Genomic DNA, 23,869 nt, shown 5'->3' with positions numbered 1-23,869 from the left:
CAAATAGAATTGAAGAGAGTTTTACAGAGAGATGTCCACTCAGCAGGGATATCTGAAATTTCTATGACCATTGGGATGAAGGTTGGGCCTTTCCAGCAGTCCATAGCAGCTCAGAGACAGTAGAATATAAGAAATATAAGCAAAGGTAAGCCGTGTGTCCCCTTGAGCCTGCTCTACCATTTGATAAGATCATGGCTTTTCCCCATTTCCCTTGACTTCTTTGTATCCAAAGATCCATCCGTCTCAGCCTTAAATGTTTCACACAGCACTCTGGGGTAGAGATTTCCAAATATTTTTGACCTGGGAGAAGAAATTCCTCTTTATCTCCATCTTAAATGGGAAACTCCTTGTTTTGAATCTGTGGCTCCAAGCCTTTGTCATGAGGCGAAACCTCTAGCATCTACACTTTCAAGCCCCCTTTGAAACTTACATAGCTCAACAAAATAATCTCTCATTTTTCTAAACTCCAGGGAGATGGCATCCGCAGTGGACCTGTTTCGGCAATAGGTGAATTGCAATGGGTCCAGGTTGTCTGATAGGCTGGAGTTGATGCATGCCATGACCAGCCTCTCAAAGCACTTCAAGGTGGTGGATGTCAGAGTCACTGGTCGGTAGTCATTGAGGCATGTTACCTTGCTTTTCTTTGGTACTGGGATGATAGTGGTCTTCTTAAAACAGGTGGGAACCTCAGATTGAAGCAGGGAGAGGTTAAATATGTCTGCAAATACTCCCACCAGCTGATCAGCACAATATCTGAGGACATGGTCAGGAACACCATCCGGGCCAGATGCTTTCCTTGGGTTCACTCTCCAGAAGACTGATTGCATATCCTCAATGGTGACCACAAGTTCAGGTGCAATGGAAGCTGTCAGGGTGGGTGGTAACAAACCAATCCCCTTCTGTTTAAAACGCGCATAGAATGTGTTAAGCTCATTGGGAAGGGATGCACTGTTGTTGGTGATGCTGCCTGATTTTGGTTTGTAGCCTGTTATAGCATGCAAGCCCTGGCACAACTGATGGCTAGTCTAGGACAGGATTTTGGACTGGTATTGTCTCTTGTCATCTCTGATAGCTTTACGGAGGTTGTATCTCAATTTCTTGTAAAGGTCAGGGTCACCTGATTTAAATGCTGCAGTGCTGGACTTCGGTAGGGAGTGGATCTCCCGGTTCATCCATGGTTTCCGGTTTGGGAACACCTGGATTGTCCTCTTTGGTACATAGTCCTCAACACACTTGCTGATAAAGCTCTCTGTGAAGAACTAAAAAATTGCACTGCGAAGCCAGTAACTTCAAGGATCTTACTATACCTCCTAGAATACACTTGTGATTACTTAATTTACCATAAAGCACTTGGAATGTTCATGAGGCTCACCAAGACACTGTGTAAAGTTCTTTTTTTACCTTCACTTTTCACCTTTTAGGTCATAAGTATAAATAAGTAGAGGATCAAAAAGATTCAATCTGCATCCCTAAAATTCTTTGAAATACAGGTGCTATTCTGGAAATAAGCAAGAAATGCTCAGTGCTCTCATCCAAGGGATGGCCTTTGGAGTCGCATGCAATAATATTGAGAAGTGAGAGCTGCAAGACATGCACAACTTTTATACATGCATCTTTTCTGCTAATACTCAGCTTTATAAAATGCATGTTTCTTGCATCATGGCTATTATTGGCAGAGCCAGAGGCCTTGTGAGTCTCCATCTGGTCATGAGTCTGTTAGAAATTGGGGTTTACTTTATTATTTGCTGAGGTTTCATGTTATTTAGATCCAAAGTTGCAACCTCTTATGCAATATTTTTCTTAACAAATTCTCCATCAGAATATGGAAGTTCAGTACAGATGATATTACATGAAACAAAAAAAACAGTTATTCTGTCAATTTCCTTGCTGAATGCAGAAATTAGTTTGCGTTGGTTCTTTCAGCATGAATTTAATGCAGTTACCTTACTTTGTCCTTCTTCTGATCTAGGAGGATATACAGCTGAGATCTTGTTGTGACTCATTTTGCAGTGATGTTTTAAGTTGTTTGTATTATAGTGAACAGGGAATTCACTGTCGATGAGGCATGGATTTGCTATCATTAACGGTCAATGCGAATTCTTCTTACCATTCTGACTTAAAACTTTGGTTTCTTCTTCCTGCCTCTGCTTGTTACAATTTGGTAATCCCATGCTCATCCACAAAATTATTGTAGGACCTCCAACACTTAAATCTCATGATTAGTGAGCGCAGGCCCTGTATTCTGCAGAAATATGCTCCACAGATGTAAGCGCACCATGTGTATTCACCACAATGGCTGAATACAGTCTGATGTCATTGTCCCACAATGCTACATACAATTCGTGTTCCATTGCTGAGGCTAGAAGGAAATGTGCACTGAATGTTATATCCGCACCGTGCAGGTTTGCAGAGGTCAGAGGGTACTGTCCGCTGGATGACATAGCTCCCACAATACGCATCTGTTAATGATACAAAGATAGAGCACAAAGGAGTGTGTTTGCCATGGAATGTGCCACATGGAGCTCATGATCCATGGTTTGGCCACCACTGCTACCATACACTATTGTGCATCCAAGCTGGTTACATAGATATACTAACCCATCCAGGTTAATTGGGAAAAGTTCATTTAAAAACAATTAAAGGTACTCCTTGTGAGTTTTCTTTTACATGTATATGAAGCATTAATTGGGGCAGTGATTCTGAATAGCTGCTCTGCTCACTGGGAACTGTCACATGTATTTTCTGGCAGTTTTCTTTCTTGGACAGCAAGGCTGGAAGAGAATGATAACACTAGGAGATGTTAATCAGTGACATAGATGAGCTTTTCTTTAACAATTGTGATGAAGAGACCTGAATGATAAGTGAAGGTTGATGAGAAAAAATGTAAGAGCTTCTGAGACGGGAACACAAACAGCTCAAAGTTGTGGCATGCATTGAAACTAATGAGGAGGACAGGTGTCCTTGCATCTGAGATTTTGAGGAGGGAGATACTTGATTGAAAAACAAAATCTTAAGGGTGGTAATTTCTGCATTGCTTCCAGTGAGCTGTGCTGAGCAGATTAAAGACAAGATGATTAGGAAGGTTGATCCGGAGCTGGTGAAGGATGGCAAATTTCACATTTTGGGACTTTGGAATGACTTCCAGAACAAGTGTTGGCTGTAGCAAAGGGATAGGTTTTGCTAAACTGAATTCCCATGAAAATCCTTATAAAGGAGGTAAAAAGACCAATGGGGGTAATGTATGCAGCAAGATTTTGGGAAACCTCCCTGGGATTAGTGAGGGAAAGTTGGATTAAATGGAACAGAATCAGAAGGCTTAGTTGAAATAACTAATGTTAAAATTGAATCAAAGGAAAAGGCAGAGCAGTGACACATAAAACACTGGTAGATGGAACAAGGACTTAAAAAAAAATGGATACAGAAATTTCCAAATATCTGACATCAGTGCTCAGTAGGATGTATGCATTACAGACCAACTGGAGAAATAGATCCATTAAAATCTAAGGAGGGGTATGATATCATGACCATGACAAAAATGTGCCTTAAGTCTGAACTGGGCCCTTTACTTGGAAAACAAAGAGAACTGCAGATGCTGGAATCTGAAACAAAACTCCTTCAATATTCTGAGGAAGGGTCATTGACCTGAAATATTGACTGGCTTCTCTTTCCACAGATGTTGCATGACTGGCTGAATTCTTCCAGAATTTCTGTTTTTGGGCTCTAAACTTAACAGGTGGTATTTTGAGACTCGTGGAAAGGGAGCAGCAGTTCTTTGAAAATCTTGGGCTGGAACTTACTGCCTGACTTCTATCATTATTTTGAAGAGATCCTTGAATGAATATACTTCATGGCCACATGAAACAAGTGGACAAGAAACTCAGGAATTAAAATGCCCAGTCATAAGATGATAATAGGGAAATATCTGCTCTTTGATAAAAAGAGATCTCCAAAATTATTTTAGGATTCAGTTTGATAGTGTGTGTAGAGATGGACTCCAATGGAAAGTGCTTATTTTTGTATGGTTCGTAATGATTAAGAATAGTCCTCCATGTTCCAGAAAGGTAGATTAGTCTGCTGCCACAATGGATTGCCCCTTCCAAGAACGAGCACCTGATTTATTTTCTGTTGGCTCCACTCAATCTGATATTACAGTGGCTTGAACCCAGTGGGCTCCTTGGGGATTGTCAGTTTCTACCTGCAGCCCAATATAAATAAGACCCAACCATCAAAATGGACTAGGTCATTGGTATGTTCCGAACACTTTTGCAAATTTCAAAGCCAATATCCGTCATTAGAATATTTCAAGACAGATTGGATAGTAATGGGATGCAATGAAAATATCTATCACAGGATTGAATGTAAGAGGGTTTGTGTTAAGACAGACTTGTTACAGATAAAATTAAAAAGGATAAAGTTAAAATCTTTGGACTGTGGGATAAACACAGAACAATATAGATGAGGTAGAGTGGAAACCTCCAAACAATCCCATGAGAAATGAGAGCAAGAGCTATGGATAATTTTAACTATCCCTACACAGACTGCTTTAAAGCTAATGGGATGAGTAAAGTAAAGCATAATTTTTAAATGCAACCTAACCTTTTCCCTAGATTAGTGTGCTTGGAGTGCAAGGAACAAAACATTTGTTCATTTTAATCTGAGGAATGACTTGGATAAATAATTAATATGATAAATGTATAATTGTGTAAAAGCGCCATTGTGTATGTAGACTCGGTGTAAGAATGGAAATGAGCAATTGGGAATTAAAGCTGGGAGATCAAAAGACAAAGTCCATGAGATAAGAAGGGACTGGTCCCAATTAACTGACGAGAAAAGTTAGCAAACAGTTCAGAGGTGGGAAATCTTCAAATACATGCTGCCATACAAAATCATTACTCGCATTCCTATTATATGGGTGGAAAGTGTATTAAAGATTAGAAGGTTAAAAACTGCACTGAAACTTAAAAGGAGGGTGGGGAAACGTGATTAAAATCATCCTAACACCATTAAAAGAATTAATGAAGAAAACAGGAATTAGGTAGGTTAGAGGAAGAGTAGAACTAAGTGGGAATGTGAAAAGGCTGGTAAATAGTACATGATGAAAATGTTCAACAGTTTTTGTGAACATATAAGCAATAGATGAATCATTAAACTAAAGATAAAATGATATGTATGAGAAAAAGAACATGATTCAACTAGATTACCTGACTACTGCATTCTCTTGATGTACCTCAAACGACCATAAACCATATAAATGCTCTGCAATAATTGTAAGAGTCTGACGAAGAAGGATGCAGGAATGGCAGAGACTCTATTTAAAGAAACCTTAACAATGTAAATGATCTTGGAAGTGTGAGTAGAGCTGAAGCATAGATGGGCCACATTTTAAAGAAAATGTAGAAAGTGATTGATTTTGAAAATGCCAGTAAAGTTTAAGTTATCTCAAAATCCTCTGATCAAAAGGAGTCTGATAAAAGACACCCTTGACTATGAACATAGCTATTCTGTGGCTGACCTGCAGTCCAGAAATGATATAATTTTAACTTTATCCTTTTTTTTTAACTTTAGTTGTAATAATTTACTGTCTTAACACAAACCCCCTTAGTACATTCTTAAATTCAATCTCGTGATAAATCTTTTCAGGAACACTGTTGTACAACTATGAAAGTTGTGTGAAAAGCTTCGACATTGCATGTTTAAACCATGGCACTGCACAGGATTGTAGCTGATACTAAACTTTATTCACAAATGGAGAAAGCCATTAAACAATTGACCATTGATTAGTGGCAGAAATAGGCAATCATTCATGATTTATTTATTATATGATTTATTATTCATCATCATTTAGAAATTCATGAGTTAATCAAAGACAACATGCTCAAGCGAACTCCTGTTGATTTAGATCAATGACAGTGTTAAAGTTATGGAGTTATACAGCGTGGAAACAGGCCCAATTATCAAGCATCCTTTATATCAATCCTACATTAATCCTTATTTTCCCTACATTCCTGTAAGCTCCCCCTAGATTCTACCACTCACCCACACACTAGGAGCAATTTACCGTGGCCAATTAACCTACCAATCCTTGTGTCTTTGGGACATGGGATATACAAAAAACCAAAACACCCAGTGGAAACCCACAAGTCATAGGGAGAATGTGCAAACTCCACAGAGACAGCACCCGAAGTCAGGATTGAGCCTGGATTACTGGAGCTGTGAGGTAATGGCTTTACTAGTTGTGCCACTGTACTATCCCCAGGTTGACCAATTGGAATATGATGGACTTGATTGCGAGGGAACTAAGTTAAGGGAATTAGCTAGCCTAAAGCCACAGGTCACGCCTGGAGTAAAGATAGAGCCTCCTGAGAGCAAAATGGAGGCAATCACTCAAAAGCTATGCTGGCCATGAATGGGGTCATACTCCACTGGCTCCATCACTGCTTCAAATATGCACAGCTACTTCTGCCTGCAGGTGGGTGTACACCTGCCTTTCCTCTGTCCAGAAGAACTGATCTTCCTCTACCAAATCTAGGATAACTGCTGGCAGGCTCTCTGCATAATGCTTACTTATGGTAAACACTGTGCTTGCAGTAATGGTGCACAATTGCCAGCAGTAAATTGCTGATTCAGGCTGGATGTACTGATGAAAGAGTTTAAAAACACACAACAGTGAAGTGAAATACAGACAGAAAACAAAACTAATCTCCCAACAATGTTGCAACCTAGTTTTAAGTTGTAGAGTTCCTTGAGGAACAGCTTGGAAGCTGCCAAGTCCTCATTTTATTTAGGTGCTTAATAATCCAGGAGTTGAATTGCAAGAGGTCAAAGATAATAATTGGGCCAATTTAAATAATTTTGTCTGATCTAATGAGGCGAATGAAAGAATGCAGCACTGCCTTAAGAATTTCTTCACATTCCTTCCTATGAAATCACAAGTTCGGCTCTCCACCGTCCTGGAACTGCACATTCTACATTGTGATGCTACTCAACTGTGACATGGGTGTATTGAACCTTCAACTCCCAGTTGTGTTTTACTCAAATAATGAACAACTAGATTTATAGCTCATATGATGATGGCCATTGGTGGTATCTGAGGCAGCATTGTCTCTGTTAGGATGAAGGTGATTAGATTATGATTCTGCTTAATGACACAGTGATGAACTTAATTGCTTCTGGCATGTTATGATTAACTTCCTAGACATGTATGTTTTTATGATGTAGGCACAGTTGACTTCGTAAAATTTACAAATAATCAAAATGTGAAAATTAAACAGGAAATGATGAAATAGCAGATTAATCAGCATCTGGAGAAAGAAGTGATAGATTATGATACTAGCTGTACAAATTTTTTGTTAATTTAATAATTGTTTCAAAATAGAATTTAAAATACAGTGAGTATTACAAGAAAATAATTTTGCCTGTTACAGAGGTTAAGAGTTTATAATGTGTTGCCCATTGTACTTCCTGTGAATATATCAATAGTACATTCTTAGCTAAGACATGTATCCTAGTCACTTGAAGGTAAATACAGGCAGTCGCAGATTAGGCAAGGCTCTGTTCTTGAGAACTGCTTGAAACCCAATTGTTTTGTTACATGAACAAAACCAGTTTGTGGGAGAGGATCACAGAAAGAGCCGTGATGGGAGAGCGAGCAGGCATAGGGAGAGTGACCGCCAACTGGCCTCACTGACTCAGTGAGTTTGCTTAGCACTCCCAGCTCTGCTCAGTTTGACCCAGCCCCTGATCCCCTGATTGTTGGGGGGGTGGGAAACTGGGGGAAGAGGGGATGGTAGTGGGGAGAGAAGGCATGTAAAAAGGTGGAAAGGCCCTGCTCCCACTTGGCAAAGATGCCTGCAAACCCACAGCAGCCAGCAAATCCATCCCCATCCCTCCCGCCAGTCTCCCAAATGTTCATCCATATGTGCAGGATGTCCATTAGTGGGGCATTCGTAAACCAGGGAGGGCTTGCATTATGTTTAGCGCCCACTACTGCTGACTTATTTGCTATTTTACAATTTCTGTGTTTATTTTAGACTTTAAGCATCCACAAGGTTTTGCTTTATATTAAGTTGAATTTTATAGCAGTTTAGGCCTTTGTATGAAATCAGAATTTGGCAAAATAATAAAGGATGTTGGGAGAGAACCTTCATCATTGAAAGATTTTCACTTGTGGACACTGAGTAGGTTGCTTTAGCTGTCTACTTAGCAATTACCCTCAAATCACCTTAAAACAAAGGTGGTTGGGAGGTATTCTGATAGAGGTATTTAAAATCATGATGGGTATAGGCAGAGTAAATGTGAACAGATGGTGGGCAGCACAGTGGTGCAGCTGATAGAGCTGCTGCCTCACAGTTCCAGCGACCAGAATTCGATCCTGACCTCCGGTGCTGTCTGTGTGGAGTTTGCATGTTCTCCCTGAGACTATGTGGGATTGTTCTAGGTGCTCCAGTTTCCTCCCACATCCCAAAGATATGTGGTAATGTGGGGAAATAAAAAGGGTATAAAATAAATGCTGTAAAAATGAATGTCTGATGGTCAGTGAGGATTTGATAGGCCAAAGAGTCTTTCTGTGGTGCATCTCTCCATGAGAAACTGCTCCCATTGGTGGAGAGTTCAAGGACCGGGGGATATAGAATGGAAAAGATTGACAAAAATCAAGAAGTGACACAAGGACAATTTCTTTTGCACAGTGAGCTTAGGATCTGGAGTGCCCTGCAAGGGATAGTTGTGGAGGCAAGGGCAATATTAGTGTTCAAAAAGTAGGCAGAGATGTACCTGAAAGAAAAAATACTGTTGGGCTAAAGCAGCCAACTGGGAATTGTTGGACTGCTTTTACATTGAGTCAGTTCAGACTTGACTGGTCAAATGGCCTCATTCTATGTTGTAGAGAACCTCCAGCTGCCGACAGTTTGTCCCAGATGACCATGTATACTCAGTCTGAGACAAACTGGTGGTCAGATATTGGTACATATGACCTCCCACCCATGACTGGACTCACCACTGAGCCCAGCAGTGAAGGACTGATGTTCTCAGGGTAAGGGCTGCACATGTCTTGCTTCTGCCTGCTTAATTTTCTGCCAGAGCTTGGTAAGTGCCTCAGGCTTTTGAAAAGCTGCAGGTAGCCTTGGTGGATAGCTAACAGACCACAATGGATGTCTGAACTAATCCAAGAGATGTGGGAAATGCAAAGCTGGCCAAAAGAGACCAGATGTGTTGCTTCCAGTCAATGTACTTCTAGAGGTGGTGAGCTGCTTTTATGGGACCCCTCCAGTGTAATAGCTGCCCAGATCACCACCTGCCCCAGAGAGAGCTGGGTGTGTACACTGGGCTAGCCGGCCACTTGTGCACAGGTTCTCTGCTGTGCTCGACCCTGATTCCCTCCCCAGAGGTCGCCTGACCTACTGGGGCATTGCCAGCGTTCCCCGACTTTATTTACGACTTGCAGCAACTGCAGCGTTTTGCTTGTGTTGCACACGCGCCGGTCTCTTGGCGCGTGACCGTCAGCTGAGAGGCGTCTCGTGGTGGGCCGTCTCTCTCCCCACCCCCCCCCCCCCGATCCACCTGGCGTCACATCCGGTGCCAGGGCCGGCGCATTGGTTGGATGCGTCGGTGGGCGAGTGGCAGCTCGGAGTGGAGAGGCGGTTCGGTGGTAAGTGCAGCGTAGAGGCCGAGGCCTCCCTCTCCCTCTCCCTTGCAGCGAGGCAGGAGAGACAGGTCCCGGCCTGTACATAGCTGACCAGTTAGCAGCGGGAGCGGCGTGGCCGCGCACTGTCGACGATGCCCCAGCAGGCGTTGTACAGAGAGGGTTCCATGTCAGCAGCCTAACCGCCACCCCACCACTCCCCAAACCTTGTGCACTAACACTCCGGCTCTGCAGTGATGCCACCCCAGCCTGTGTGTCAGCGCACTTGATTAAATGCAGCAGTTCGTTTGCAACGCGGACAGGGCTTTCGCTACATTTCTAACGCTGCGTTGTCGTTGCATTCAGCTCTGAAGCTGTTGATGAGTAACGTTGGTCCTCCTCTTTCTCTCCCCCCCCCCCCCCCCCAAGGTTAGTAACATCGGCGGTAGTTGGTGCAACAAACGTTGGAAGTGAAGCAAATAGGCAGATAACTCTGCAAAACGCTGCGAAAGTTCGAGCTTATTTGGGCAATGTCTGTGGGGAAAGATGGATCTGGCTCCAATCTTCAAAAAGCTTTAAAATCTGTAGATTGAAGTAGTTACAAACAGCAAACTAGACTTCAACCATTAGCTGGAAAGGGGGAGTTATCAATGAATGAAGAACAATTTTTTTTGGAAATTGGGGTGGAAGAAAGTAGTCAGGAAAGCAAGCAGAGCTGCAGTTAAGAATGTTCAACGCAATCCAAAGGTGAATATTTGAGAAACTTGGTGAGACTTGTTGAGTGGTAGGCTGGTGGTGTGGCAGACAAAGATTTTAAAGGGTTGGGAAGTGCTTAAAAGTAGTAGGGGGGAGAGCGAAGTGAGACTTGCTGGTGAGGATACTCTGCAGTATTGCTGGTTTGAGCCATTAAGCTGATGTCCTTACACCCTTGAGTCAAATTCCAGTTATAGACAGGATATCACTGGAATGACTTGTGGGCTTGATACTTCAAATCCTTGTCTCTAGATTGCTAATGAAATCAGGATGATCATATCCAAATTTATATAGCACTTTAATGAGGCAAAATAAGATACTTTCTTTAAAAAAAACAAATTAACAAATGAAAGTTTAGGATGATGAAGAAAGATTTTAAGGTGTCTGAAAGTAAAAGAGAACTAGAGGTATTTGGAGAAATTGTATAATGTGTCTTGAGAGACTGCAGGTTCTGTCACAAACTGCTGGGTGCAGGCAAACTACTACTGGGGGCAAGAGTCAAAGGGCAGGCTTGGGAGAGGAGATGTATTTCAAGTCAGTTTAAGAGATATGATTTGGTAAACTTGTGGAGGAATTCAACGTTAAAATATGTTGGAAGGCAGGAAGTTGCAAAATTAAGAGAATGGGACAAAGGTTCTGCAGCCACTGATTGGCACAATGTTTTGATGGCCAATTATTAATAAAAGAAAAATCACCCCTTTCACTTTGCCTCCACTACTCTGACACCTCCAAGTATTTCATTGCACCCACCATTCCTTTAAATGCTTGTCTTCTGCCACATTTTCTTGCCACCCACAAGCCTCACTAGGTTTCTCAAATATCAGACTTCGGACTGTATTGAGCAACCCCATGATTTGACTGATTTCAATCTTAATCATAGCTTCCTTTGTCTTCCGACTTTGTTCTTTCTTTCCTTCTCTATCAATTCTTCTTTATTCTTGATTCTTTATCCCTCTCTTTCTCAAAAATTCTTAAAACTCTCCTTGATGTGTTAATTTCTTCAGCTTGCTTTTTTAAAAAAATACTATGTGAAATTTAGTTAATTTGCCCTGAGAATGATAACCTTTATTGCTTCTTGCTTTTCTGCTTGTCTCTGAATGATCATCCTGGTTCATTGGAAATTTTGTTTGATCTCTCCTTTGACAAAAGGGGAGGATGGAAACAAGTTGGTCTCATCTCTTTTGGAAATAAACATTCTTCTGCATATGTTGCCAATTTTAAGTTGAAATGTTGTTAGGCCTGATAATTTTAGTGCAGAGGTTCTTGTTAAAATCTTATGGAAAGTCACATGAATTAAATCACTTTGGATGGACAGGAGTAGAATTTAAACATTTCTATTTGGTTTCTGTTAAAGTCCCTATGATAACTTTGTAGATGATCTCCATTTTCTTTTAGCATTGCAAACAAAATCAAATATAATCTTTGGGTGAAATAAAGTTTTGGGAACGAGGTCTAGGTCATGTTGAGATCAGGTATAAATTCAGTTTTCATTTTAAAATCATGCATTCTGTCTTAAACCTCATCTATTACATAATTCTAGATTAATTTGAAAGTGGCATTCATTTTACTGTAGTTTTGCACTATAAAATGAGGGGCCAGGAAAAAGTTTATCTTTTTAGTATTTTTAACAAGCCTCAAAGTGGCTCATAACCACAGCAGAACAAATGTTAAAATCTAAATAACATTTGTTCTAGAGACTAAAAATAGTAGTAAGTAACCAACTGATCTAGAGAATCAAAGCAGCAATGCAGCAATGTGTTCAAAAGACCAGTTGTCACTTAATGCCAAAATGGGAACTTTGAACTTTAAAGGTAGACGTTGGCAATGAGATGGATTTCATAGATGTTCAGCCTCAATTTGTGTACATAGTTTCTACTTTGTGATTGCAACATTCATTCCTAGCTATGTGAACATAAATAATTGTAAGAAATGTGGTTTAAGGAGTGGTTTGGGTTGATCTAATTCCTCCTCCTGTAGGATAATACCTGGTGCTCTAAGGCTGAGAATGAACACCTCTCCACTGTTTCTTGCTTTTCTCTTCTAAAGACAGCACTATCACGTTGCTCTGTTCCATATGATTATATGTGAAGTTTATACCTTGTCAGGTAGATTATTTCTCATTTCACAATTCTTTCCTTTGAACTTTGGCTGAGAATATGAACAGTGAATCACTTCTGTTTTCAAATATATGTTAAGTTGATTGGGATTGTCCAGCACCTCAAAATGAGACAAAGGAAAACTCAAGGTACATTGCAGAGCGTTTAGAACAAAGATCAAATGAACAGGTTTAGCCTAAACAAGTGTGATCCAAGGCAGTAGTACAAAAGATGGTTATAAAGAGGAAACATGACAACTCTCCTGCAAAGAGAAGTTTACTGAAATTAATGAAATTAATACAAAGAAATGCAGAGATCCAAAAAGAGTGGTAAAACCAGTAGAGTAAGAGAGTAAAGAAATAATTTGCCTAAATTTAAAGGGTATCCAGATATAGTGCAAACCAAAATATAATGAAAATTTTACATAAAGTAAGGTAATCATAGGAAAATATTCTGATGATCTCTTCAAAGTATTGATGAGGAAATAATGCATTGTATACCCTTCTAAAAGTGATTGAAGTAAAATTGATAATGGTTCAATCTGATAGAAGCTAAAAGGGGTCAAAACAAGTAGAAGAAATGTATTTATCTGATTGAAAAGAATAGGGAAGAGTTTGAGGTATTTGGATCTATTATGAGGAAGACACAGGATGTGGAGTTGATTGGACTTGGGCTAATTTGGTGCTTAGATTCAAAAAGTCTGAGAAAAATGCATATACTGATATTTTAATAATTAACATCAGCTACAAAGGACAGACTTGAGGGTCCATGCCACAATGTGAAGTCATAGAGTAGTGCAATACCTGATCCATCTCAACAACTGCAGTCGACTAAAGAGTATGATGTGTAAAAATCAAAAATTCCAAAAGGTATTTGACTAGTGTCTACATAAGAGACTTGGTTGAAATGCAATTGCGGGGGGGGGGGGGCGTTGGTTCAGAGTAAATCCTGGGAATGAAGAAGAATCTGGTTGAGGTGTAGAAAATTAGTACTCATTCAGGCCTAGGTTTGAAATGGGGAAGGGGGTTAGGGTGCCCAGAGCTTGGTGTTTTGGTTCTTGGTTTCCAAATTAATGCAAATAGAATTCAACATAAAGTGCAAGTGTGGTTGTAAGCTGATGGGGGCAGTAGTTTAGGGGGAAACTGCCCAGAAACTAACGTTAGACAAACAAGGATGTGGATAAATCGGTGGCATGCAGTGTAATCCAAGATTTTGCACACAGTGAGAACGAAAGAGTAAAGTCTCGCTGCACTCAGAACTGTTGGAGTAACTAAGGATGTTGAAGGAAACAGATTCAAATTCTTGATGTTTAACACATTCCAGCCAGTGCTGCAATGAAGAGGTAAAAACAATTGCATGGTAGGACAATATGCTCGAGGACTTTGTTTGACTTCTACTTATCTGAAGCTTTCTCTCACTTGTATGCAAGGGAAAAGCTGTAGAGCTGGAAGCAGTGCACTGATGAGCCTGGAGCTGTGCATTTGTATATCAAACTTATGAAAAATTTGATTTTTTTTATCCTGGATATGGGCAATTATGAAATGTGTGGGCATGGTAAAATCAGAATATTACTTTATAATTGAGACTATGATGAAGGGATGCAGATTCAGAACTGGTAATAACAAAGTTAAAATGCATACAAGGAAATGCTTATAGTGATTGACTCGTATGCAGTTCCAAAGCAGTGTGGAGGAGGGGAAAACCCCAAAGTGATTAAATATAGTTTTGCAATTTGGAGAACTTCTTACAAACTTGTTTTTTTTTGAGGAAGTGCCAAAGATGATTGAGGGTATGATGTATATATGGACTTTAATAAAGCTTTTGACAAGGTCCCTCATGGTAGGTTGATCCAGAAGATATAGGCACATGGGATCTGTGTAGACTTGGTAGATTGGATTCAAAATTGGCTTTGTCATTAGAAGACACAGGGTAGTGGTGGAGGTCTGTGACCACAATGATCAGTGCTGGTACCTCTGTTACTTGTGTTTGTATATAAATGATTTGGATAAAAATATAGGTGGGCTGATTAGTAAGTTTGCAGATGATACAAAAATTGGTGGTGGTGTGGATGGTTAAGGAGGTTGTCAGAGGATACAGCAAGATATAGACCAGTTGGAAATAAGGGCAGAGAAATGGTGGTTTGAAGTTTAATCTGGACAAGTCTGAGGTGTTACACTTTGGGAGGTCAAGTGCAAGAGTATACAGTAAATGGCAGGGACCTTGGGAACATTGACGTATGGAGGGATCTTGGGTGCAAGTCCGTAGCTTCCTGAAAGTGGCAACATGAGATGGAGGTAAAAGAAGGTGTACAGCACACTTGCCTTCATTGGTCAGGATGTTGAGTGTAAAAGTTGAGAAGTCATATTGTAGGTGTATAAAACTTTGGTTGGGCTACGTTTGGAGTATTGTGTGCAGTTCTGGTCACTGCATTTCTAGAAAGGATATGGAGGCTTTGGCAAGGGTGCAGAAGAGGTTCACCAGGATGTTGCCTGGATTGGAGAGAATTAGCAATAAGGAGAGGTTGGACAAACTTGTATTGTTTTCTCTGGAGCTTTGGAGGCTGAAGGGTGACCTGTTAAAAGTATATGAAATTTTATAAGAGGCGTAGACAGGGTAGATGGTCTTTTTTTCCCCCCCACTGGAAATGTCAAATACTAATGTGCACAGCTTTGAGAGGAGTAAAGTTTAAAGGAGATTTACGAGGCAGGTTATTTTTTGCACAATGGTAGGTGCCTGGAATACGCTGCCAGGGGTGAGGGTGAAAGCAGATACAATAGAACATTTAAGAGGCATTTAGACAGATACCTGAACAGGTAGGGAATTGAGGGATATAGACCATGTGCAGGCAGATGTGCAGTTTAAATTGGCATCATGGTTGGCCCAGACATCATGGCCTGAGGGGCTTGTTCCTGTGCTATACTGTTCCATGTTGTGGATGGATGAATGAATTAAGATTGTCAAATGACCTCCATCTGTAACTATCTTGTTTGGGAACATACTCTACAATGCAAATTCAGATGTTTCCCAAGAGCCGAAAGACAATTTGTGTGCTGACTGAATTGTCCATTTATTAAAATGTAGAACTTTTCCCTTCATGGTTCCTTTGTGGGATTATTATTGTGGGGATGGGAAAGATAGAAGGAGACTAAATTCCTTTCATTCATTCTATCGTAGCCCTCATTTCTATGCTTAAAAACAAAAGCCACAATACTTTTTGTTCAGGCTTAATGGGAAGATCAAAATTTTTTTCTGTTTGGAGGCAAGTGGACAGCTAATCATGTATGAACTGTCGGCAGTTGAAGCTGTTTTGAAATGCCATAACTGGCCTCTGATAGAAAGTAACGTTCTTATTGTACCTACAGTTGCACTTGTTTCATATTTGTTTTCATCACAAAATGGCAGAATCCATAAGATCAAGTTTCACACTAATCATGGACCTGGAGTAACATAGAGGATGAGGCAGTTTGGCTCACTTTAATGTCTGGCTGATGCCTTCTGGCTAGAATTAAGTTGGGTTTAATTACAAAAGTGTTTGAATGTGACATCTTTGTTTAAGTGCATTAAAATGTTTCATGCCTTTGATATGAGCACACAGCCCATTTCCACATTCTGTAAAAAAAATTGTTTCTTCTAAGTGTCTTGGGATCAAATGCAAGAAGCATTTTAATCCTTATATACTTTCCTAAAAAGTTGTCCAAATATCAATGTGCAACTAAACCCAACTTAATTTCAGCCCTGATGCACTTCAATCCTCACACACAGATCTTTGAAGAGTAGTAATGGTTATACCACTTGTCCATTGCTGCAACACACTGGATTGAAAGTAGTAACAATGGTCTACCGCGCCATTGCACTCTCCAGACTTTAGTGCATTTTTGCAGTTACGTTGACACGTACGTGACGTGGCAACTAGCTTCTTCCTTTGCAGTGTTAAAGTAAGTCCATGATTTATTGGAAGCTTAATTTAATTGATTCTACCATCATGAACACTGCCATTTATGAATTTCATTTGCAGTAATGGTATGAATGCTATTTTATGGCAGCACCTTGTTTTTTTTTTGCACTGACAGTTCCTATGATTATCTGTATAGCTATCTGCAAAGAGTAAAACAAAACTGAAAATTGGTGTTTCCACCAGATGTGTATGCAGACTATAGAGTGGCAATACTTTTCATACATTTAAGATATAGAATGAATGGAAGGAATCTAGTTTCCATTTATCTTCCACCCCACAACCATAGTTCCACATAAGGAATCATGATGGCAGAAATTGTACACTTTACTTGTACATTTTATTCTCTCAGCACTTTACCTTGGAAAAGTTTGAAGTTACCTATGAATATTCTGTACAAGTGCTAGGTAATTACAGATGAGGGAGTTCATTCTGGAATTTTAACCCATTCATCTAGAAGCACTCAATTACAAAGTTGTATTTAATTATTATTTTTCCCCTCCACTGCTTTGGGGACTCCCGTGGAGTTGATCACTAATTTCATAATCCATTTTAACTTGGTATCTGTATCTCCTTGTCTAAGCCTCAATTTTAGTCAATATTTTGATTTTATCTTTCCTTGTACATTTCATACTTGTCCCTTTCTAATACGAAGAACAATTTTTTCATAATTTTTCTATATGAAAAGTTGTCTGAGCCTCCGTAACTTGCATAGATTCAGATCAGAAGAGTTCAATCAAAATGTCCTATGGCATATTTTACTGCTCTGATTATGTAACTGTTTTCATTAGGTTAATTGTTGAATTGGCTGATTATGTTAACCATCAAGATTTACATTATTTCCTTTGTTATTTCAACACCACAGACTACAACAGGTTTGGATCACTTTTAATTTGTTCTAGTTTCAATTACATTGCAGGTCTCTGATCTGTCTATGTGCTTGTTTGGCCAAAACCAATTCTGAGCGGTTTCCTCTGAAACTTTTACCCAACATCTTGTTATCAGCGTGTTACCACCATGAGGTATTTCTTCCACATTCTTTGAAAAGCCAGGGTCCCTAAACCTGATATCTGGGCTCTCCAGTCAATATTTGTCCCTTGCCCTGTTCCAATAGAGGTCCTGATGTGAAATAGTTTTCAGCTCCTAAAACCAAAATCTTGATCATTCCTAGTGTTTACCATAATTCCCTAGAACTGAGTTTTATGTAATATTTATTCAGAATAGCAAAAAGCAGTTAACTTTCACGCAAGATGCTCTTTTTGTCTCATAAAATGGTTGAGTGTTTGATCAGGAATTATATTCCTCCCAAAATTCATGTTGGCTGTTTTCTACTGTTGTAGAGACCTCTCAATCTACTTCTGAAGGCAGATGTAAATAATTAAAGTGAGATCGATACATCTATTTGCTTTATCACCCTTTTTGCAACTAAGCACCATATTGGCCTGGTTCCAATCTGCTAGTACACTTCAGTGTCTCCATCATAATGGATCCCGGTACCTCTCAATATCTTCTCTTTTTAATATTTAGATAAATATCTATCCCTTATTTGTTTCGGTCTCTTTGAGCTTCTATCGCACTGAATCTTTATACTGTTACTGTTTTGTTGCTTTGGAATATTTTCCATTTCGTACCCTACTTTAAATTAAATTTGCAGTATATTCTGGTATGCTTCACTTCTAACTGTCCTGTTCAGCAATGAGAATCTTTTTACTTTTTTGCTCGTTATCGGCTATATCCTGTCTGTTTCTTCACTGCTCTTACCAGCTTTTTAGCATATATTCATTTTCATTGTATTAATTCCAATGTATTCACTTTAGTGAACTTTTTCTTTTACAGGAAAATTGTCGTGTTTCCCGTTAATGTCTTTTAACTATTTGTTTAGTCTGAAGTTGTTCATTTGATCTTTCTCCTATATGCTAATTATTCTACCTTTTGAAGGTTTCCATTTGTTTTTTGTTATATTTGTCCTTTATTAAAGTATTGTACACTCTGACAATCCAACACATTTAAAAAAAACATTCATGTACTGTTCTTCCCCCTCAGTAGCTTTCCCAGCTAGGCTTCAAAGATCTGTGGAACAGGAAGGAAGGGAAATGGAAATAACCAGTTTGACAGTAGTAAACATTCACATAAAACCTCACGGAACAGAGCAGCGTGACAGCACTTGGGGCAGTAATTCAAAAAAAACCAATGGGGAACAAGGTTTCCTCTTTTAGAATAGCGGACATTCCCGTAAAGAAATAGGAAATCACTAAGCCACTCAACTGTTTCGCAGAATTACTCATGCTCACCTTTCTAGGGATTGGTGTTACACACTGCAATAAAAGGATTTAACCTTTTGCAGAATAGTTTTATTTGTGCAACTGCTGACTTCACTTCTTGAAGGTGGTGACTTGAGTTTGCCACTTCATCCAGATGTAAGTTTTCAAGGTCTTGATTTAAAATTATTTAAACATGTTAGATTAATAGTTACTGTTTATTGAATTGGGTGGGTGCAAGTAATCTGTTCAGAAATGAAGCAGTGTAAGTGGATGCTAGCAAATTGTTCTAAAAGGAATTTTAAAGCAGGTGGCTAGGTTTGGAATTGGGTTGTGAGTGGGAAGAAACACCTGTAGTTTAGGCAGTAAGTCTTTTGCTGTGTATTGGTAATACCCTTAAAATTATTAAACCACAGTTACAATAAAGGAAGACATCAAAAGTTGCACTGAAGCTTCAAATCTTTTTAGTGACAATTAGTTGCATTGAATGTCTACTCAATTCCTTGTAACAGTTTGTACTAGGATATTTGCTTGAATATAGACTTTGATATGCAGGACCAATCAGTTACTCTTAGTGAAAATTCAAGAAGAAAACTTCAACATCTAGAGAAATAACAACACTTAAGCAAGTCAAGATGAGATAGAGTTACTTTTCCTTGTAGGAAGCATAATGTTTAGATTGCTAACCAAAAGACTGCATCCTATAATCCTTTTGGAGAATATTAATTGGGCCATGACTAATAATGTTTCTTTTGCTAGGGTGGAGATGGTAGTGAATTTTTCTTAGCTGTTAGAAATCATGACTTTAGATGCTGGTTGGGTCTCTGCCTAAGGACTCCGATCTTTGACTATATTCTAAGGAAATTTATGTTCTGTTGTTGTCTGCCACTATATATAATAGTGCAACCTTGAAATAACACGGGTGTTGGGGACAACTTTAACAACTGCAACGTAAGTGAAATTAATACTTAACTAATTTTGGTTTTTAATATAGACAATTTGAACAGAAATTCCCAAAGTCCACCTCCCTTCTCTCCACTCATTCTGTATTCCACATCTACAATTTGTAGAACAGGTTCCCATTAGTGGATTTCTTGTTCTTTTCCAGAATCTATTGCTTTCTCCTCACTACTGCTGTTGTCAGAGGGATTTTCAGAGGGTTTTGCGTTCTCTTGGGAATATTACTACCTCCCTATGACCATGGAGTAAAAAAGCATGATATCTTGGAGGAATTGGCAATTCCTGCAGAGCATCTGGAACTGCAATGTAATAAGTGCTATATTGAGGTTGCACTGCATCTAGGGTTATAGCTGGTTCTAAAAAATGTTGAGATCTTGGAAATGGTGATTAATTGCAACTTATTCCATTTTGTTTTTACACAGAAGTCTAATGATGCATTAATTTGAAAAGGTAAGGAAAGTTGACTTATTTATTTTCAATTTCTGTGGCGTTCTATTGTTAACGCATGAAAATGAGGTTGAAAATGTACACTTTAAAATGTAAGAGAACCATCTTAACTAGTTTTAAGTGATGACATGGTGACTTCAGACGTGAATAAAACTTTTGAAAGTTGTGTTTAAATGTAGAAAGTATTTGTTATGCAGCTGTAGTCTGGAAGGCACTGCTTTTGATTTGGTTAAAGGTTTTATTTGCATTTGTTAACTGTGATTCTTGTACGGTAGAGAAAGAAGCTTGCGTGAAATGAGTCAGTGGTATTGGCATTCTCAAATGATTGGCACGATAGACAGCCTTTCTGATGCAAGCACTGTGGGGTAAAGCCAGCTAACTGGAAGAAGGATTTTATTCTACCTCTCCTGTCCCTCATCCTTCTCTTGGCTCCCTCTTATCACCCTTCAACCCTCACCTGATTCCCTCCCCTGCCCCTTATCTCTTTCTTGCTCAGCTCTCTTCCCACTCTTTGCTTCACCCTTGAATCCCTGAAAAAAAATCCCTGATAAATCAAGGGCATGTACTCTAAGAAGCCAATTTGCATTATAGTGAAGTTTTGGAAATGGAATGTTTGTAAATTGAGGGAAACCCATAGTGGGTTCTGGATATACTGAAACTGTATTGTATCAGTACACTCAGCTGTAACCTGTACTTTTTTTAATGCATACAGTTTTTTTTGAACACATACAATACAGCTTCCTTAAGCATGAGAAATCAGGAACTGCCCACATCTTATCCAATTCAATTTCATTCTTAACAGTTTCGTTTTTGGTGATCTTTATCATTAGTCATTCTGATAAAGTACTGTTATATTTTAAAATGTTCCTCCACAAAAACAGTAAAATGTTGAAATCAATTCATTAAACTGGCAATGTACATAGCTGTTCTTTGCTGCTTGCACTTGTACCAGATGATGTACTAAGTGCATAGTTTTCCTATCTGTTTTTAATTTGACTGCATAGAGGCTCATCACATTTATGTGGAGTAATATTTCCCATGCATTCTCTGAATGTGTTTTTCCTCTGTCCAACCACCTCTTGTCCATTCCTCACCTGAGGACCACCTTTTCCCACTCCTTGCTCTAGTCTTGATTTCACTGTAGGCTTGTGATTGGATTTTGATCGCTTTTGGTTATTTCTAATATTTGTATATCTCCATGAAATAGATAACAATGAATACCTGTTTTATTTTACAGGTTGTTTTGATTTCATCGCTTAGACATTTGAGGTTGCCATGGCTGGAAAATCAACCCTACTGAAGGTTATCCTACTTGGAGATGGTGGAGTAGGAAAAAGTTCACTCATGAATAGATATGTTACCAATAAGTTTGACATACACCTGTTCCACACAATAGGGGTTGAGTTTCTAAACAAAGATTTGGAAGTAGATGGACATTATGTGACAATGCAGATATGGGACACTGCTGGTCAAGAGAGGTTTAGGAGCCTTCGGACACCATTCTATCGAGGCTCCGATTGTTGCCTCCTTACTTTTAGTGTGGATGATTACCAAAGCTTCCAAAATTTGAGCAATTGGAAAAAGGAATTTATCTATTATGCAGATGTGAAGGAGCCAGAGAGTTTCCCATTTGTGGTTCTAGGTAATAAAATTGATGTCAGTGAGAGGCAAGTTTCAGCAGAAGAGGCACAGGCTTGGTGCAAAGATAACGGCAACCATCCTTACTTTGAAACAAGTGCAAAAGATGCCACCAATGTTGCAGTGGCCTTTGAAGAAGCTGTTCGTCGAGTTCTTGCCACCGATGATAGATCTGACAGTTTCATGCAAACGGACACGGTGAATTTAAACAGAGGGAAGAAGCAAAGCTCTTCCTGCTGCTGACTGTGATGGGCTGGATGCAATGAACTTTCCACTATGTGCCATTGATTTACTGATTGGTGTTGATTGGGATAGTGCAAATCTGCTGGGACTGTTTTGAGGAAACCGGTGTCAGCCAGCTGAATGAAACTAAGTTCCAGTGGTTGGGAAAAGATGTGGACACGTGCACACACACAATGCTGATGCTGTGGGTTATCCACCGGTAACTGACACATTCATAGATCAGATGATGGGATTAGACAAAACGGTTTTCTGAGTTCAAGATCAACCAAAAATGGAAAGTTACATAAACATTAAATTTAAAAATAAAATGAATTTGGTATTGGTACAATATTTCAAACTAAAATGAAAAAAATGGAAGGAAACCATACTGTGGCTTGAGATGGTGGTTGTAAACTCAGAATTTAATTTTTTTGCCATTTCTCTAAACTGCTCATTCCACAAATGTTTTGTGTTTTGGTGCTTCTATTCTGACCCCAAAATATGCTGTATTGTACTGTAAATGATCTTTTTACATTACTAAGAAAACAATGAAGTATTTACTGGTATTGGATAGAAACCTGTCTATTTTCATTCCCTAATGTTGATTGTGTAACTGAATGGTCTACCGACGAACATATTGTTCTGCTGAACAGGGTACTTTAATGTGGTACTGAAAAGGTCATCTATGTGGTGCGATTGGTTTGTTGTGAGGTCAAGTAACCACAAGGTACTGTTTCTACAAATTTGAGAAAAGGTAGCAGTTTGCTCAACAGTTCTGACAGGATTCGTTGTTGATGCACAAGTAAATCAACAAAAACATTCAGATTATACAGAATGATGTAAAGGTACAGTGTATTTTGAATTGATTTGTCAAAACCTGAAATCTTCAATTCTTTATAAAGTAACATCTTCAGTACCATTCCACAAGGTGTCATTACATTCATTTATTTTCCTCTCAGGGTTAAATGTAACCTGTAAAACAAGTTATGGTTGTAAATGCTATTATTTTGGGCAATATAATGGTGTCATGTGTATCAGATTACATAAATGCTATCTATGAGATTGCCTTGGCTGCTTTAATTCCCACACTAAATTTAAGTTGTATTTGTGTACATTGCTATGACGAGTTCTTCCGAGATTCGGGACATGATGGAATTTGCAACCACTGGCTTGTGGCTTAGTTTTAGATTTTAGATATCTTTGCTGCTGTATGTTCCATTGTATGCCAAATTGGGTTAATTTTTTACACATAACCACTAAAAATATTTATTTTTCTCTCATTTTCACCTGTGTAATTTTCTTCTCTAGTCAAGAATAATGGTTCCAAATGTGCTTCGAGGCCTTTGTTTCTGCATAGCTGAGTGTTGTTCAATGCAGCCTGGTTGTTCAGTTTTTCCCTTTTTCTTCCTGTTGTATCTGACCATTGTAGCATTAGTAGAGATCAGTATTTGCATGTAGGAATCATTTGAGGCAATTAATATTTTATTAGACTCTTGTGCAGTTGGAGGATCTAACATGATAGACCATTTATATTATTCTCAGAGAGCCATTTGTTAAGCTCAAAGAGCTATTTATTACAGAGTGGCTGGACCAGGCTTCATTTAGCAAAATAATGAATTCAGTTAGTGAAAGACAGAGTAAAATCCAAAAATAAAACTGCTTTATTCTTGCGCTTTGCTGCAATAAACATATTTGTCTTACTAGCTGAATTGTCTCATTTACCACATTAAAATTTGTCAGTATTGGCTGATACAGTACTGCTGAATTATGCAATGGAAAATAGTTGGAAATAACAGAAAATAATCTTGATGTGAATCATATTTTAACAAATCAATGCATTCTATCTGCTGAAAGTTTAGGCACTACTGTGTGTTCAATCTGTCACCATGCTTTTTGATCACTATATAAAATTCTTTAATCACAA

The 23,869-nt window shown here is 39.0% G+C and overlaps 1 protein-coding gene across 5 annotated transcripts in view; it reads left to right on the top strand.

Annotated features, from left to right (window-relative positions):
- Positions 1 to 23,869, top strand: part of rab9a (RAB9A, member RAS oncogene family) — a 53,439-nt gene extending 29,570 nt beyond the window's left edge. For 3 of the 5 annotated variants that reach the window (XM_052014271.1, XM_052014272.1, XM_052014270.1), the window contains 2 exons: positions 20,061 to 20,088; positions 21,323 to 23,869. In XM_052014271.1, the coding sequence (XP_051870231.1) occupies positions 21,361 to 21,966 (606 nt within the window). In that variant the 5' untranslated portion in view covers positions 20,061 to 20,088; positions 21,323 to 21,360 and the 3' untranslated portion in view covers positions 21,967 to 23,869. Of the gene's footprint in view, positions 1 to 9,533; positions 9,647 to 13,698; positions 13,811 to 20,060; positions 20,089 to 21,322 lie in introns of those variants that run through there. The other 2 variants (XM_052014268.1, XM_052014273.1) reach the window with 2 other exon arrangements.

The sequence above is a fragment of the Pristis pectinata genome, chromosome 4 (assembly GCF_009764475.1).
Source record: "Pristis pectinata isolate sPriPec2 chromosome 4, sPriPec2.1.pri, whole genome shotgun sequence".
Taxonomy (NCBI): Eukaryota; Metazoa; Chordata; class Chondrichthyes; order Rhinopristiformes; family Pristidae; genus Pristis; species Pristis pectinata.
The sequence above is the reverse complement of the archived record's forward strand: the minus strand, read 5'-3'. Positions and strand labels throughout refer to the sequence as shown.